Here is a 16,502-nt window from a genome sequence, read left to right as displayed (position 1 = left end):
TGCACCCACACAGATTTCAAACTGGGAGTAGCGATTGTGTCTGTGCAGCAGACGCATCCCAATTGACTTGAATAGGACTGTCTGCAAGGGGATGCACCAAACACAGGTGTATCCCTGGGTGGGTAAACACGGATCTCGCATGGGTGTATGCTTAAGTACACCAGTGTGAAAGAGGCCCTAAATTGGTTATAAACCTTTACATATACCCAGTGAAGTGACTGGCCTCAGGTGATACACAGGGATAAAACAAATCCTCCTACATAAGTGGTACCTGTTTATCTGTTACCAGGGGCGGACTGACAACTCATGGGGCCCCCGGGCAATAGGGGATAATGGGGCCCGTGTCCTTGCCCAAACTCAAAAAAGCCTATGAAAAAGGTACCAGGGGCATCTCATGGGGCCCCCTACTGACCCCGAGCCCTCGGGCAGTGCCTGAGTTTCCAAATGGTCAGTCCGCCCCGTCCACATAGTGTAATACTGCTAAAAACACTTTTTTATTGAAATCAAAAAGACCCAATGCACTCACATCTGTCCACGGCTAATAATGGAATCTTCTACTCCTCCTACCAGTACATCCCCCACAGTTACTACCTTTTGTACCACTAGCCCCTCCCTCCTAGATTGTAAGCTCCAAAGAGCAGGGCCCTCAATCCCCTCATGTTTTGCATTGTATTGGTATTGTTCTGTCACATGTTCACATGTCAAAGGGACACCCTTTGTAATGTACAGCGCTGAGCGAACTATTGGCGCTTTATAAATACTGTATAATAATAATAATATAATAATAATAATCTTGCTTCCTGCTGTGTCTCTGGGACAGGAATATAAGAGAAAAGTCAAGATGCAAACAGAATAGAAAGGACTGATAGAGCTTCTAACCACTCCTCTTCTAAAACGAAAAAAAAAAAAAAGATATAATATAAAGTTGTCTTCATTGTTGAGAAAATAACAATGCCCTCTGGGTGATCAGTGTACATTGCAGGGATTTTAACAAACTGTTGCATTTTGCTACCTCTTATGCTTTGAAGAGAAAAGCACTTTGTTCCATGATGTCCTCTGTACACTGATTCTAAAAGGGAGTGACTGCTTCCTTATAATCAGCTGGTGCACTCTCAGTATTCTCAGGAGAAAAGCTCCAGGGTCTGCATCCCTAACTAATTAACTCTTAGGTCGTACCTCAACAAAAAATATAATTCCTATTGCAAGGGATGCCTACAACCTGACTTGTATCTTAGCGCAGTCTTCTAGGAAAATCACTGAGCCAATCACACAAAAACAGGAAATTACATTTCTGGGATAGTTTTGTATACCATCAGTGTACATTAGACCTCCAGGTTGCTACATTGTATTGAATTTTATAAATAATTACAACAGCTGCAGATCGAAAAGGAAAGCATTTTAATAACATTACATTACAGTGCATGTTTGGGATGAAAATGAACCATCATGGTATTTTTCCTAACTGGTTGATCCAATGTTAGTGACCCTAAACACCATTATTGTTAACCTCTTGGCGCGTCTGGGCCTTGACGCCGAGCGGACGCACATTTGCGCAATTAAGAAAAACACATGTGCTCAGAGAGCGCGCCCTGCGCGCTCCCAGCACACATGTCCGGTACTCACGGAAAGGTCCCGATCTCCTCTTTCAATCGGGAGCTTTCCCGATCATGTGACCGCCGTGACGGCGTGTCACGGTGGTCACATGACCCTAAACCGCACCCCCAACTCCTGGCTTCTGAAACCCTTAAAGGGTCGCCAAGGGGTTAAACAGCACATGCTTTCAGTGAAGCGTCTGTATGTAGATCAATTCCATTAGGTTACGCTCAAGGGCCATTTTGCACTCAAATGATGCCTGTGTTGATGGGCTTGTGTTTTCTTCAAGTGAGTTTTACATTCCCAAACAAGTTTTTGGTCCTGTCCTTAGATTTTTAGTGAGAGATTCCGTTGAAGATAGTAATCCCTCCAAAAGGTCCTAAATGTATTTTACAAAGTGCGCATTCTTTGATATGCCGAGTTACAGTCTGATTCAGCTCATATCAGGTTGATGTTGCCTGTAAGAGACCTATTATGGTGCAGAATTCCTCCGAAGTCCAATTTGTAAAGTAGTTGGAGAGTCGCCCTCTTTATGAGTTGCGGTGCCCATATCCTCCGAGGTGGAGCGCCCTCTTACTGGCTGTGACTCTTGAATGGGGTGTCTGCTGGCCCAGAATGCAGCTTCCAGCCTGTGCTCCCGAATTCTGGCATGGAGGTCATTCAGCTGAGCCAACAACCTCTGATCCTGCTGACGCATCTCAGACTATGAAAAGCAATATAAAAATAAAAACAAAAAAACATTATGAAGATATTCATGTATATTTTAATGTTTTTAATTAAAGTGTTTGTAAATCAAAAAGTGGGAAAGGGTTATTATTTTCTGTCTGTGACCAGCTCAGGAGAGGTCAGACATGGTTGCGTTTTCATACAAGTCTATGGATATGCACACCCCTGCCAATGAATTTTGAATGATCTCAGAAGCGTTAAAATCATGTAAAGCCCCTGACACAGGCCCTAAATCTAAACTCTGGGTTTTCAAATGAATGGGCTGCACTATGCTGTTATGTGACAAGCGAGCGTAAAATGTGCAAAAAATCCCCGATGCATCCCATAGGTGTGCATGGTGCCTCAGCAATTACAGCAACAGTTTTTGTTCTTTTTTCACTTTTGAGATAAAGATTTACATAAATGAATAAAAGCTAATCATTGTAAGCACCCCTGACAGTGGTAAATGGTTTTCTCAACCCTCTAGCTGCTACATCTGTAGGACAGCCTGTTCTGATGCAAACAACAGACTTACTGTCTGGATCACCAGGTCAGAATAAAGAAAAAAAGAAAACCAGCACATGAAAGAATTGTCAAGCTGCAATATAATAAATGTCTGTTTTTTTGGTCTAATACTGCTTTAAGTATTCCAGAATCTTCTGGTGCTGTCTCCCTTCTGCATCTATCATTCCCCATGGCCTCTGTTGTCATGCCTCTTGTAGGTGAGGTTTGTCCACCCCCCCCCCCCCATTCTTGTGTCAGATGTGAATCTCCTCCCCTCCTGTTGGTTGTCTGTTCTCCTCCCTCCTAGTGTTAGCAGCTGTGAGGGGGGGTGTAATGTCACTCCCATCTGAGGGATGCAGCATGATAAGACATTGTGATGTCAACCATCAATGACCATTTCTTACCAGCTCCCTCCTGAGCCAGGACAGGGCGGGTTCCAGGGGCATCTCCATAGTCAGAGGTCTCCTGCTTGTGCCCTTCAGCTGCACACCTTTGTGAGATCACCAGCTGGCAGGTGAAGCATGGGCCCACCTTAAGGGCATTGTGGCATCTGGTGGGAAGGCAGAAACCAGCTGAGGCATTAATAAAGGCTAGGTGGTGCACTGATGCCCCTGGACTGATGGAGAGGCAGCCCCCTTTAAATGTCCACTGGTGGTGGGATTTAAAAATGGCGATCCCCACTAAGGACACGGTGACACTCTTGCCCAAAGCTGGCCAGCAGATGGCGCTGCGAGACCAGTCTCCTCCCACATGGTCGGTGATGGAGCCGGAGTCCTGGGCTGTCTCCTGGGTCATCCGACACCAGCCGTCTGGCTGATCTGCAGCAACACACAATCGTGGATGGCCAGCAAGAGCTGCCCCTTATTGAGGGTGGAGATTTACTGTCAGTCCCATTGCAGTGCCTGGGGGAGGATGCCAGCCATCCCTGGGGTGTGCACAGGTTAGTGTCTGCATGCATGCACAGATAAGGGGGGGGGGGGCACCTCAGCTTGTGATTGTGTGCATTGGATGCTTTGCACGTCCCCCTTTTATGTGGGAGTCTGGGTGAGGTTTGACGTTCAGTGTGAGTCATTTACACAGGCTTTGGGTTGGCAATGTGTTGCTTGATGTTGAATGTGACAGCTGGTCTGTTAATTGTCGGGGAGGGGGTCACAGGATGCACAGAGCATGCTTGGACCTGTAGTCCCCCTGGGGAGGGTTCCAGATTGCTCCTGGCATGCTTCGATCTGTAGTCCCCCCTGGGCAGGGTCCAAGAATGCACCTGGCATGCTTTGATCTGTAGTCCCCCCTGGGAAGGGTCCTATAATGCACTTGGCATGCTTAGACCTGTAGTCCCCCCTAGGCAGGGTCCTAGAATGCACCTGGCATGCTTAGACCTGTAGTCCCCCCTAGGCAGGGTCCTATAATGCACCTGGCATGCTTAGACCTGTAGTCCCCCCTGGGCAGGGTCCTAGAATGCACCTGGCATGCTTAGACCTGTAGTCCCCCCTGGGCAGGGTCCTATAATGTACCTGGCATGCTTAGATCTGTGGTCCCCCCTGGGAAGGATCCTATAATGCTTGGCATGCTTAGACCTGTAGTCCCCCCTGGGCAGGGTCCTATAAGGCACCTGGCATGCTTAGACCTGTAGTCCCCCCTGGGCAGGGTCCTATAAGGCACCTGGCATGCTTAGATTTGTAGTCCCCTCTGGGAAGGTTCCTATAATGCACCTGGCATGCTTAGACCTGTAGTCCCCCCTGGGCAGGGTCCTGTAATGCACCTGACATGCTTAGATCTGTAGTACCCCCTGGAAAGGGTTCTCGATTGCACCTGGCATGCTTAGATCTGTAGTCCCCACTGGGCAGGGTCCTAGAATGCACCTGGCCTGCTTAGATCTGTAGTCCCCCCTGGGCAGGGTCCTAGACTCCACCTGGCATGCTTAGATCTGTAGTCCCCCCTGGGCAGGGTCCTATACTCCACCTGGCATACTTAGATCTGTAGTCCCCCCTGGGCAGGGTCCTAGACTCTACCTGGCATGCCTCCCTGGGAAGGGTCCTAGAATGCGCCTGGCATGCTTAGACATGTAGTCCCCCTGGGGAGGGTCCAAGAATGTACCTGGTATGCTTAGACTTGTAGTCCCCCCCTGGGCAGGGTTCTAGAATCCACCTGGCATGCCTCCCTGGGCAGGGTCCTAGAATCCACCTGGCATGCTTAGACCTGCAGTCCCTTGCACCCCCCCACTTCCTCCAGTATCTGTGATTGCTGTGTTGTCAGGTTGGAGCACCCAGCAGGGTGGAGGTTGCCACAGGGACTATTGTGCTGGCTGATGTCATCTGTGCCTCCCGGTGTATTATGTGTACTGATGGTTTGCATTTATTACTACAGCAATACTTCACCTTCTTTTGCAATATGTGAGGATTGGTGTCCAGCACCCCTGACCGAGCTCAGCCTTCATCAGTGTAAGAGGATTGCTTGCTTGGAGCTACTACACAATTGTATCGGTGCTTTCTGCTACATGAAATCCTTTATGACCAACTGACACTGCTCTCTGATATCAGTGCATGTGTGATGGATTGTGTACGTGTCTGGCTGCACTGAGCATGCTTTGTGTAGAGGTGTCAGTCTGTGTGGGGGGTGCAGTATGGCATTGGCACTGTTTTGTCACCAGGTATAGTGTGCTGCTGAATGGAGAGCGGTGTGTTGTGATGGATAGCCATGGTGATAGGGGGGTGTTATATGAAGAACAGTGCATTGGACAGGGTAGTGGTGGTAAGGTTTGGCGTGGGGTGCTGAAAAGACAATTATCTATTGCTCAGGATAGTCCTGGTGATGTTTCTAGTCTACTGTATTGCTGAATGGACAACTGTGTATTATATAGGATAGCCCTGGTAATGTTTGTAGTGTGGTGCTGAATGGACAGCTGTGTGCTCTGCAGGATAGCCCTGGTGATGTTTGTCGTGTGGTGCTGAAAGGACAATTATCTATTGCTCAGGATAGTCCTGGTGATGTTTCTAGTCTACTGTATTGCTGAATGGACAGCTGTGTGTTGTGGTTCTGAATGGACAGCTGTGTGCTGTGCAGGATAGCCCTGGTCATGTTTGTCGTGTGGTGCTGAAAGGACAATTTTCTATTGCTCAGGATAGTCCTGGTGATGTTTCTAGTGTATTGCTGAATGGACAGCTGTGTGTTGTGGTACTGAATGGACAACTGTGTATTATATAGGATAGCCCTGGTAATGTTTGTAGTGTGGTGATGAATGGAAAGTTGAGTGTTGTGTAGGATAGCCCTTGTAATACTTGTGATGTGGTGCAGAATGGACAGCTGTGTGTTGTATAGGATAGCCTGGTTGATGTTTGTAGTGTGGTGCTGAATGGACAGCTGTGTCTTGTGTAGGATAGCCCTGGTAACGTTTGTAGTGTGGTGCTGAATGGACAGCTGTGTCTTGTGTAGGATAGCCCTGGTAATACTTGTGATGTAGTGATGAATGGACAGCTGTGTGTTGTGTAGGATAGCCCTGGTTGATGTTTGTAGTGTGGTGCTGAATGGACAGCTGTGTGTTGTGTAGGATAGCCCGGTGGATGTTTGTAGTGTGGTGCTGAATGGACAGCTGTGTGTTGTGTAGGATAGCCCGGTGGATGTTTGTAGTGTGGTGCTGAATGGACAGCTGTGTCTTGTGTAGGATAGCCCGGTGGATGTTTGTAGTGTGGTGCTGAATGGACAGCTGTGTCTTGTGTAGGATAGCCCGGTGGATGTTTGTAGTGTGGTGCTGAATGGACAGCTGTGTCTTGTGTAGGATAGCCCTGGTAACGTTTGTAGTGTGGTGCTGAATGGACAGCTGTGTGTTGTGTAGCATAGCCTTGTTGACGTTTGTAGTGTGGTGCTGAATGGACAGCTGTGTGTTGTGTAGGATAGCCTGGTTGATGTTTGTAGTGTGGTGCTGAATGGACAGCTGTGTGTTGTGTAGGATAGCCCGGTTGATGTTTGTAGTGTGGTGCTGAATGGACAGCTGTGTGTTGTGTAGGATAGCCCTGGTAACGTTTGTAGTGTGGTGCTGAATGGACTGCTGTGTGTTGTGTAGGATAGCCTGGTTGATGTTTGTAGTGTGGTGCTGAATAGACAGCTGTGTCTTGTGTAGGATAGCCTTGTTGATGTTTGTAGTGTGGTGCTGAATGGACAGCTGTGTGTTGTGTAGGATAGCCCGGTGGATGTTTGTAGTGTGGTGCTGAATGGACAGCTGTGTGTTGTGTAGGATAGCCTGGTTGATGTTTGTAGTGTGGTGCTGAATGGACAGCTGTGTGTTGTGTAGGATAGCCTGGTTGATGTTTGTAGTGTGGTGCTGAATGGACAGCTGTGTCTTGTGTAGGATAGCCCTGGTAACGTTTGTAGTGTGGTGCTGAATGGACAGCTGTGTCTTGTGTAGGATAGCCCTGGTAATACTTGTGATGTAGTGATGAATGGACAGCTGTGTGTTGTGTAGGATAGCCCTGGTTGATGTTTGTAGTGTGGTGCTGAATGGACAGCTGTGTGTTGTGTAGGATAGCCCGGTGGATGTTTGTAGTGTGGTGCTGAATGGACAGCTGTGTCTTGTGTAGGATAGCCCGGTGGATGTTTGTAGTGTGGTGCTGAATGGACAGCTGTGTCTTGTGTAGGATAGCCCGGTGGATGTTTGTAGTGTGGTGCTGAATGGACAGCTGTGTCTTGTGTAGGATAGCCCTGGTAACGTTTGTAGTGTGGTGCTGAATGGACAGCTGTGTGTTGTGTAGCATAGCCTTGTTGACGTTTGTAGTGTGGTGCTGAATGGACAGCTGTGTGTTGTGTAGGATAGCCTGGTTGATGTTTGTAGTGTGGTGCTGAATGGACAGCTGTGTGTTGTGTAGGATAGCCCGGTTGATGTTTGTAGTGTGGTGCTGAATGGACAGCTGTGTGTTGTGTAGGATAGCCCTGGTAACGTTTGTAGTGTGGTGCTGAATGGACTGCTGTGTGTTGTGTAGGATAGCCTGGTTGATGTTTGTAGTGTGGTGCTGAATAGACAGCTGTGTCTTGTGTAGGATAGCCTTGTTGATGTTTGTAGTGTGGTGCTGAATGGACAGCTGTGTGTTGTGTAGGATAGCCCGGTGGATGTTTGTAGTGTGGTGCTGAATGGACAGCTGTGTGTTGTGTAGGATAGCCTGGTTGATGTTTGTAGTGTGGTGCTGAATGGACAGCTGTGTGTTGTGTAGGATAGCCCGGTGGATGTTTGTAGTGTGGTGCTGAATGGACAGCTGTGTGTTGTGTAGGATAGCCTTGTTGATGTTTGTAGTGTGGTGCTGAATGGACAGCTGTGTCTTGCGTAGGATAGCCTTGTTGATGTTTGTAGTGTGGTGCTGAATGGACAGCTGTGTGTTGTGTAGGATAGCCTGGTTGATGTTTGTAGTGTGGTGCTGAATGGACAGCTCCAGCTGACTCCAGACGTCACTGCCCTGCTTTGCAGGCTCCAGATTAATGACAGCAGCCAATCAGCAAGCAGCTTTCTACAGCTTAGTGCAGTTACATTAATGAAAGATGATTGTTTATTGCCGAGGATTAGGAAATAGCAAAGAAATAAAAATAAAACCTACATATTAGTAAGGCAAAGAGCACTAGTCAAGTAGCAATCATCTTTCATTGCTGGAGATGAAAAATCAAACCGATTGCCTTTGTTAGCTACACTGCCTGATTAATCAGTCTGCTTCTGTGACTGCTACTGGATACATGATCATGGAATTCTGTTCAAATATCTGATTTTAATGGACTATTGTACAGAAAAAAGTAAGAGAGGTGCCATTGACACCTGTCTGCTTTTACAAACGCTAGGTGCCTGGGGCTGTGCTGATCCATCAATCCTTTAAAAGTAACCCCCCCACGCATTGGTGGTCAGTGGGCTGGCTACAGCAGTAATAATAACCCCTCCAGCACTGGTGTTGTTTTTAAATAACTGGATACATACTCTAGAGCCAAACTTTCTTTTCCAGTTTCAGGTGGAGTTCACTGCAACCAATACTTCTGGCTTCTTTCAATGCTGGGTGCTGGAATGGCCTCTGCATACCAGGACCTGCCACAGCACTGACACCCTGCCACACTGGGGCACCATCTAAGTGGTGCTACACAGTGCATCACTGTACTGGGTCCCCTGCTGACCTGATGGAGCCAGGAATGGGAGTATTACCTATACGCTACTATCAGCAGCCGTGGTCATGTTAGTAAGGACTGGGGAATATTTTTGTGCACTTTTAAGTCCATCTCCAGGCAAACAAACCTCACTTCCCCATCCCTCCCCACAAATGGAAAAAAAATCCTAACCATTTTTTTTTAATCTATTGGAGTCTGCCATCACATGAGCCTCTGAAGGACCTTTCTGCTAGTGAAGACTGGGGGTCACTGCTGCAGTCTAGGACTACCTCTAACAGTCTTGACATCATTACAACGCTGGAGCCTTCTGGACCCTGTGAGAACCCTGCCCATGGACAACCAATAGGAAGTGTCTTCGTTATCAAGGAATGATGTGGGCACCAGTATAAGGACCCTCCCATTCTGCAGTCCACAAGATAGAAGATTCAGGACACGGCCCATAAAGTGTCCATAGATTCATATATATATATATATATATATATATATAGTTCTTTTATAAATAGGATCAATATAAAAGGGTTGTGATTGGATCAGCTTTAAAGGTTAAGTTCCCCTTTCTCAACATGTTATACCCATGTTGAGCATCTGCCTCCTCTCCTCCCAAATCGCCACCGCCTTATGACAGCGGGCCGGGGATTTTCTTCCTGCATCTGTTGTCACAATTTGAAAACGCTGCGGCCCTGCCATTCATTCAAAGAGTTCTGTGAATGAAAAAACTACAACTACAGTCAGCCGCTGCGGCTGATGGCTTGTAGTTCTCAATGAACAGCGAGGACGCTGGGTGAGCACTCTGGTAGTCCATTGAGCTTCCAGGACTTCTGTAACTGCTTGGAAGTATGGGCAGACAGTGTACTGACAGTCTGCAAGAGCCTGACATTGCACCCGTGATCTACTGATCATGGGTGCAATGCTTTACAGGCTCTCAAGAAATTTTTTTTAAAAATGCACGTTTTTTTCTACCTGCAAAAAAATATGCATTTATTTGTTTTAAAGGTGAACTTATCCTTTAAGAGATAATTGTCCAGCTGTCACAGAGTGACATTTAGTTATGCCTTTGAGGTTGGGAACAGACTCCTCAGATATTTTGATAAATAGTTCCCAGATTCATTGATATTCTAATGAATATTTTTAGGTAACATTTTTCATTCCGGTTTCTTTTTCCTATCTGGTCATCGGAGTAGAGGTGCTGAAATAACCAAGACGGATGACGCCGTCAATGTTAGTCTTAGGTATGTGATAGGTCGTTAGCACTCCAAGCTGCTTGTCCAAAAATGACTACATGTAATCAAAGTATTGGAGTTGCTAAGCAAATTCTTTAATCTCTAAATATCACCCAAACCGTACACTCCGCTCCTCGCAAGACCTCTTACTCTCTAGCTCCCTTATCTCCTCCTCCCATGCTCGTCTCCAGGACTTCTCCAGGGCGTCACCCATCCTCTGGAACTCCCTACCCCAATCTATCAGATTATCACCTACTCTACACTACGTGCCTTTAGGCGTTCACTGAAAACCTATCTCTACAGGGAAGCCTATCCTGCCCTCTGCTAATTCTGGAATCTTCTACTTTTCCAACCACTCCATCCCCCACCGTTACTACCTACAGTACCATTCACCCCTCCCTCCTAGATTGTAAGCTCCAAGGAGCAGGGCCCTCTAATCCCTCTTGTATCGAACTGTATTGTCTCCCACTATAATGTAAAGCGCTGAGCAAACCATTGGCACTATATAAATCCTGTGTAATAATAATCAGGGCAGGGTTTTTGCTTCTGCTTTATGAAGGAGCTCTTCTAGCAGCAGAAAAACATTGCTTAATGTGGTCATTATTACATCTTCGACCAGGCATCTTGGTGGGTTGATGATGTACTTTGTACTTGGGTTAGAAACTCTGTTAGGTTTTTTATTGCAATCTGTGCCAGTGACCACATAGGCGGTGACAAGCTTCACCACAGGCCTACTGACAGCAATAAAAACAAACAAACATACTGTATGTTCTAATGCTTCACTCCTCTAAACATTAAAAATGTTTTGGCTGGAGTTCCACTTAAAAGCTGTTGTATGTATTGACTACAGTGGCATGGGAGACACCAGCACTATATGAATCAATAACATGTAATAATTGATAGATTACATTGCTTACCATATGGTAAAGTACACAGATTCGAGACCTGTGGTGATATTTAAAGGGACTTACCATTTATTGCTAAACATGTTCAGTTTTTTTTTCCTGCATTGGCAATTATTTCAACTTATTTTCTACCTTTCCCCTCTCAGCTGTCATCTGATGCAATCTTGTAAGCCCAGGATGAGCAGGACCATCTTCGGTCAATGGCTTCTCCTCACTCCTTGGAGCTAAGTGACATCAGCAGAGGACACAATGCAGATGGCCACGCTTGCCCGGAGCGCTCAGGTACTGTCAGAGGATTTGAGAACCCATCCTACGAGGAGTTTGGGGAGACCAGTTTTGGCCAGGAGTCACGGGATGCCTTGCAGTTGAGTCCTGCATCGGAGGTGAGAGGATGGGGCAAAGAGAATGGATCTCCTCACTCTGAGGACAGTCGAGAACCTGAGCCGGCAAGCCACTCTGTAGATTACGGTTTCATCTGTTCCTTAGTGCTGCTGGTTAGTGGCATCATTCTGGTGGCCATAGCATATACCATACCACGGGAGGTGCGAGTGAGCCCCGATTCTGTGTCTGCCCGCGAGATGGAACGACTGGAACTCTACTATGCACATCTGGGCTCCAACCTAGACAAGTGCATCATCGCAGGTCTGGGCCTTCTCACATTAGGGGGCACTCTTCTTTCCATGCTACTCATGATCTCCATTTGTAAGGGGGAACTTTACCGGAGGAGGAAATTCAGCGTGGCCAGAGGGCCCAGGACAAAATATGGCTCACTCAACCTGAGGATGAGACAGATGACCACAGAAGGTGGTCAGATGCTGGTAGAACATGAAGTGATGGAGATGACTAACAATATTACCCACCATGGGCACGAGCCTTAAGAGCACCAAGGACATTACAAATATGCCGGCAGGGGTTAATGACTCCGATGAGCAAATATTCTGTTATAGATGCATTAATGTTTAATGAGGCCAGATTATTCCGTCCTGAGAGATTCCTGCTGTTTCGATCTCAGTGACGCTGGGGGAGGGGGAGAGAGAATTACTTGTAGCTGCACTGTAAAAACAGGTTGACAGCAATGAATGCCACGACTGCTGGTGTGGCAACAGAATCTACGGCCACAGGATCTCGGTGCATGCTGGGATTTACAGTACTACTCCGGCTGTCAGGGTACAGGTTGTCAACCTGTGTTGTAGAATGTGAATGTTTTAATTAAAAGAATGTTGACCAGGATTTTTTCAAAAATGAAATCTTGAGGCTTGGCTGGCATGGTGGGGAGACTGAGCGAGGCATTGGTAAAATCAGGGCAGGATGAAAAACCTGAAAATGCACCCTAGTGACAGCAGGAACATACAGAACAAAAACGTAATATTTTGCTCCTTACCAGTCCTTGGATGAGGTGTCTGCTTTAGTTTTGTTTTTTTTCAGGCCAAGAACATTTTCAGTAGGCACAGAAAATACTTGTTGATCTTGCCAGAAATATAAAATGTCCATGTTGCTTCCTGTAAGCTGAACTGAAATCTCAAACCATGTTTTCTACAGTATATTCCCACCTGTCTTCTATAAAACTACAAATCCTCCATATAATGGAAATGAAGGCAGGCATACATGTTTCCAGTCCAAATCAGGAAAGAGACCTAAAGTGGGAACACTGCATCCTCCTCCATAGATAAAGTACAGAAGTGCAGTGAGTGTTTTGTGAAACTGGCAGGATGACCAGGTGAAAAAAGAAAACTAGTGCAGCCACAGCATCTACGTCCAAATGCACACGGTCCGCAGTGTCATTCTATGACAGGCTGAAATACACTGCAGCCGGACACAGTATCAAGTGCTACTTGTGTCTAGGATAGGGGTAGGCAATCTGCTGCTCTCCAGCTATTGCAGGACTACAAGTTCCATCATGCCTCTGCAAGTCAAGACTGGCAACAGCTTCTTTCCTGCTAACAGAGCCAAAAACTGCTGAAAAAGAGGTACGTATGGGGGGGGGGGGGACTGGGGTGCCTGGAGCTGGGCTTTACGGTTTCATTAAGAAATTAGTTTAGTTTATGGAGGACATGATTTAAAGCCCAACTCCAGACACAAGAATAAATCTTCCCTTCCCCCACAAAGCAAGGGTTACACGCTCCTTTTTGCCTAGGACAGGGGTGAGCAGTTTTTGGCGCTGTTGCAGGACTACAAGTTCCATCATGCCTCTGCAAGTCCTAGCTGTAACTGTCAGTTTTGCAATGTCTCATGGGACCTGTAGAGTCATGCTTGTAACTCTCAGTCTTTGCAGTGCCTCATGGGAAATGTAGTTCCACAACAGCTGGAGAGCCGCAGGTTGCCCACCCCTGGTCTAGGACTTTATGCATTCAGGAGTTTATTCCTGGAATGCAGGTACAGGGTCCAGTTGCAGTATATTTCAGCTTTTCATAGACCGACAGGCGGCCGGCAGTGATACTAAACGCTGCACTTGTGCCCAGGGGCGGACTGACCATTTGGAAACTCGGGCACTGCCCGAGGGCTCAGGGTCAGTAGGGGGCCCCATGAGATGCCCCTGGTACCTTTTTCATAGGCTTTTTTGATTTTGGGCAAGGACACTGGGGCCCCATGATCCCCTATTGCCCGGGGGCCCCATGAGTTGTCAGTCCGCCCCTGCTTGTGCCTCATGGGCTCACTAAAACATCGGGATCAGACACACACACAAGCTATACGCTCCATGTGCCTGTGGACTACTGATTGGTAAACTGCATTATATTAAAATGGGAATTTTGGGATTTAGATATGTTTTAATAATAATGCACATCACAGAAATTGCCCAGTCTTCATCCTGCCCTAATTTTATAAAATGCCCTCAACAGGGTACCTGTCAGAACAGCTGTTATCTGACAAAGCCATAACTTGTGTTGGAGGCTGCCACCGTTTGGCTCCCAGAAAAGGTGCTACTTCCAAAACAGGCACATTACCATGTATTATGCTGCTGTGCTCTGCTCTGGAATCAGCCCTGTTTATGGGAGGTGTGCAAACTTCAGTGCCAGGCAGCACCCTTGGCTGTAACAGGTTCCCTTTAATATGAAGAAGCTGCTGAAAACTTCAACTAATGTATACATTAAAAATGAAAGCTGAACTCCAGGCACAAAAGATTATACACAGCACATTAATTGTAGGTGCAAGAATTTCATAGCCTTACCTCCGCTTTCCTGTTCCAGCAGAGCGTCTAAATAGGACTGTGCAGTCTAAAAGGCGCCAGCAAATATCGCAGTATTTTCACTGACAGAAAAGGGAATTTTAAAGCATCTACAAGCAAAAATTCACCACAATATATAATATGCTTGGGTACAAGACTAGAACTAGATAAAAAGGAGCGAGACTTCAATTTGGCATTCCTTTGCCATGTATTTTTCCACGGCCTGTCCCATTCTCCACCACACTGTCATCAAAGGTTGTCTTTGATTGAATACAGACTGCTACTTCCTGATCTGCAGACCGGTCACCTTAGCCTGCTGTCCATATGCTGGTTGACTGGTCAACTCGCAATCCTTCTGTGATTCTATGAAGGCAGCACTAGAGTTATCTAGCCACTGCTACATTGTTCAGCATCCAGTTGCCTGTTTCACACAGGCTTCGGCTTGTATAAGAGCAGTGTGAACAGCAAACTTTGACAAAAGCATTTGCGGAGCTTTCAGCAAGCTTTAGTGAAGCTTTTAAAGTACCATTCAACTCCAGTTTTAAATGTTAAACAGAGAGCAGAATGGGAGTACTGACTGCCACTTTAAACAAGCTGCTAGCAGGCTTCAGCACTTCTTGAAGGTTGATGAAAGCCTGCTAGCAGCTTGTTTAAAGTGGCAATCAGCACTCCCATTCAGATCTGCTTTCAACATTTATAAACTGGAGTTGAATAGTAAGAAAGCTTGCTAAATCGTCTGCAAATACTTTGTCAAAGCTTGCTGTTCACACTGCATCTATACAAGCTGAGGTCCATGTGAAACAGGCCTTAGTTCTCAGGACACTGACAGGGGAGTGTGAGGCACCATTGAAGTAAAATGGTAGCCTTGCAGGGTGTGCTTATGAAAACTCCCCTGCAGAATGTCCTATAACTCTGAAAATTGAAGGGGAAAAAGAAAATTATTTTTCAGTTTGCAAGCCAGGTATTAAAAAAAAATTTTTGGGTGCATGCTGGGCAAAGGAGCTTTACATGTAACTTTTGTACTGCCTGGAGATCAGCTTTAGGAAGCCTATGACCTCCTGCCTGTGTAGCTCTGTGCCTTGAGCTGTAGTGTAGTGGGGACACTACATCTACAGCCGGCCACACATGCAACAATTTTTCAACTATTCGATTTGATTGTTTTATTGGATTGGATTACTGAAACGACTGTCTGATGCAACACAAAAAGCAAAGTTGCTTGCATCAATTTTCAATGTCAAAATGTTATTTATATTCAATTATATTTATAAAATAATTTTTGACCAGTTAGATTAATATGTACATGGCAGACGTGACATGCGGCTAAAACAAAAAGGGGAATTGATTTCTATGGTAATCCAGATGGACATGAAAAGGCAAGAACTCTCCTACTTCCATAGTTGCTCCATCACTGGCTGGATGAACAAGACATTACTCCATCGCTGGCAACTTACATTCTGCCATTCTGTGTCTGTCAGCAAGGGAGTAATGCCTCACTCAGCCAGCTAGTGAGAACGGGACTCATGACAATGAACATGGTGCCTGCAGTTATACGCGATCTTATCACTGGCGAATCCTCTTGAGCAACTGGATCACTAGTGTGACACAAGTCTTAGTATTTATGCTGTGTATTCTACTTCACCACTGTCACTGAAATGACCACAGCAGCCAGTAACCTCTCTTGCTAAAGGAGATATGTCATAAAGCAAAGTATGTGAGTATCCCCTTATACAAACTGCTAGTCTCTACCGTTTATGCGCAGAGGTATAACATCATTCTTGTCGAGTTCTTGCAGCCAGAGACCAGCGCAACGTTTGCATGTTGCAGGACAGCCACTTTGGAGGTGGGCAGTAGAACCCCCACAAAGCTGGAGACAGCTTCATAGAAGTCCATGGATTTCTACTACGTCGGAGGAAGAGGCAAGGCAACAGGATGTAAACACAACAGCAGGCCAAGTATGGAGCCGGGGGGGTCCGAAGTCTGAAAGTTTACTTACCCTTTCATAATGGATCAAGGATGAGACATTTTATTTATTAAATAGATCGCACAGCCAAAGAACGAAGGGCTAGCCAGAATCTCTAGATACACAACTGTAGAACCAGATCGTCAGTTTCAGGTCAAGGCAGTGCAATAAGAAAACCATACAGCAAGTGGATTTGATTCATCCCTTGCAGATTGTGTATAATATACAGAAAACCTGTGACCGTTATACCAGCGCTGTCATTGTAGCCAAGGATCCCATATCATTGTATCTTGCCATTGGTTTATAATAAAGGTGAAAAAGCACAA

General features: G+C 46.2%; 2 protein-coding genes across 3 annotated transcripts; one reads left to right on the top strand and one right to left on the bottom strand.

Moving 5' to 3' along the window:
- Nucleotides 1-1,381: 1,381 nt before the first annotated feature.
- CUNH20orf202 (chromosome unknown C20orf202 homolog) lies at nucleotides 1,382-3,770 on the bottom strand. Its single transcript, XM_089662556.1, has 2 exons — nucleotides 3,207-3,770; nucleotides 1,382-2,296 (listed from the first exon to the last, which is right to left on the bottom strand). Exons 1-2 carry the CDS (start codon nucleotides 3,252-3,254, stop codon nucleotides 2,066-2,068), a joined length of 279 nt encoding a protein of 92 aa, XP_089518682.1. The 5' UTR covers nucleotides 3,255-3,770; the 3' UTR covers nucleotides 1,382-2,065.
- Nucleotides 3,154-16,502, top strand: TMEM74B (transmembrane protein 74B). 2 transcript variants are annotated; one of them, XM_089662555.1, is made up of 3 exons: nucleotides 3,154-3,742; nucleotides 5,167-5,240; nucleotides 11,200-16,502. In XM_089662555.1, exon 3 carries the CDS (start codon nucleotides 11,254-11,256, stop codon nucleotides 11,929-11,931), a length of 678 nt encoding a protein of 225 aa, XP_089518681.1. In that variant the 5' UTR covers nucleotides 3,154-3,742; nucleotides 5,167-5,240; nucleotides 11,200-11,253; the 3' UTR covers nucleotides 11,932-16,502. The 2 variants fall into 2 exon arrangements, with proteins under 2 accessions (XP_089518681.1, XP_089518680.1); XM_089662554.1 differs by lacking the exon at nucleotides 5,167-5,240 and having other exon boundaries at nucleotides 3,155-3,742.

Source organism: Staurois parvus, unplaced genomic scaffold, assembly GCF_062004578.1.
Source record: "Staurois parvus isolate SC_StPar_1 unplaced genomic scaffold, SC_StPar_1.0 ptg001490l, whole genome shotgun sequence".
NCBI classification, from domain to species: domain Eukaryota; kingdom Metazoa; phylum Chordata; class Amphibia; order Anura; family Ranidae; genus Staurois; species Staurois parvus.
The sequence above is the reverse complement of the archived record's forward strand: the minus strand, read 5'-3'. Positions and strand labels throughout refer to the sequence as shown.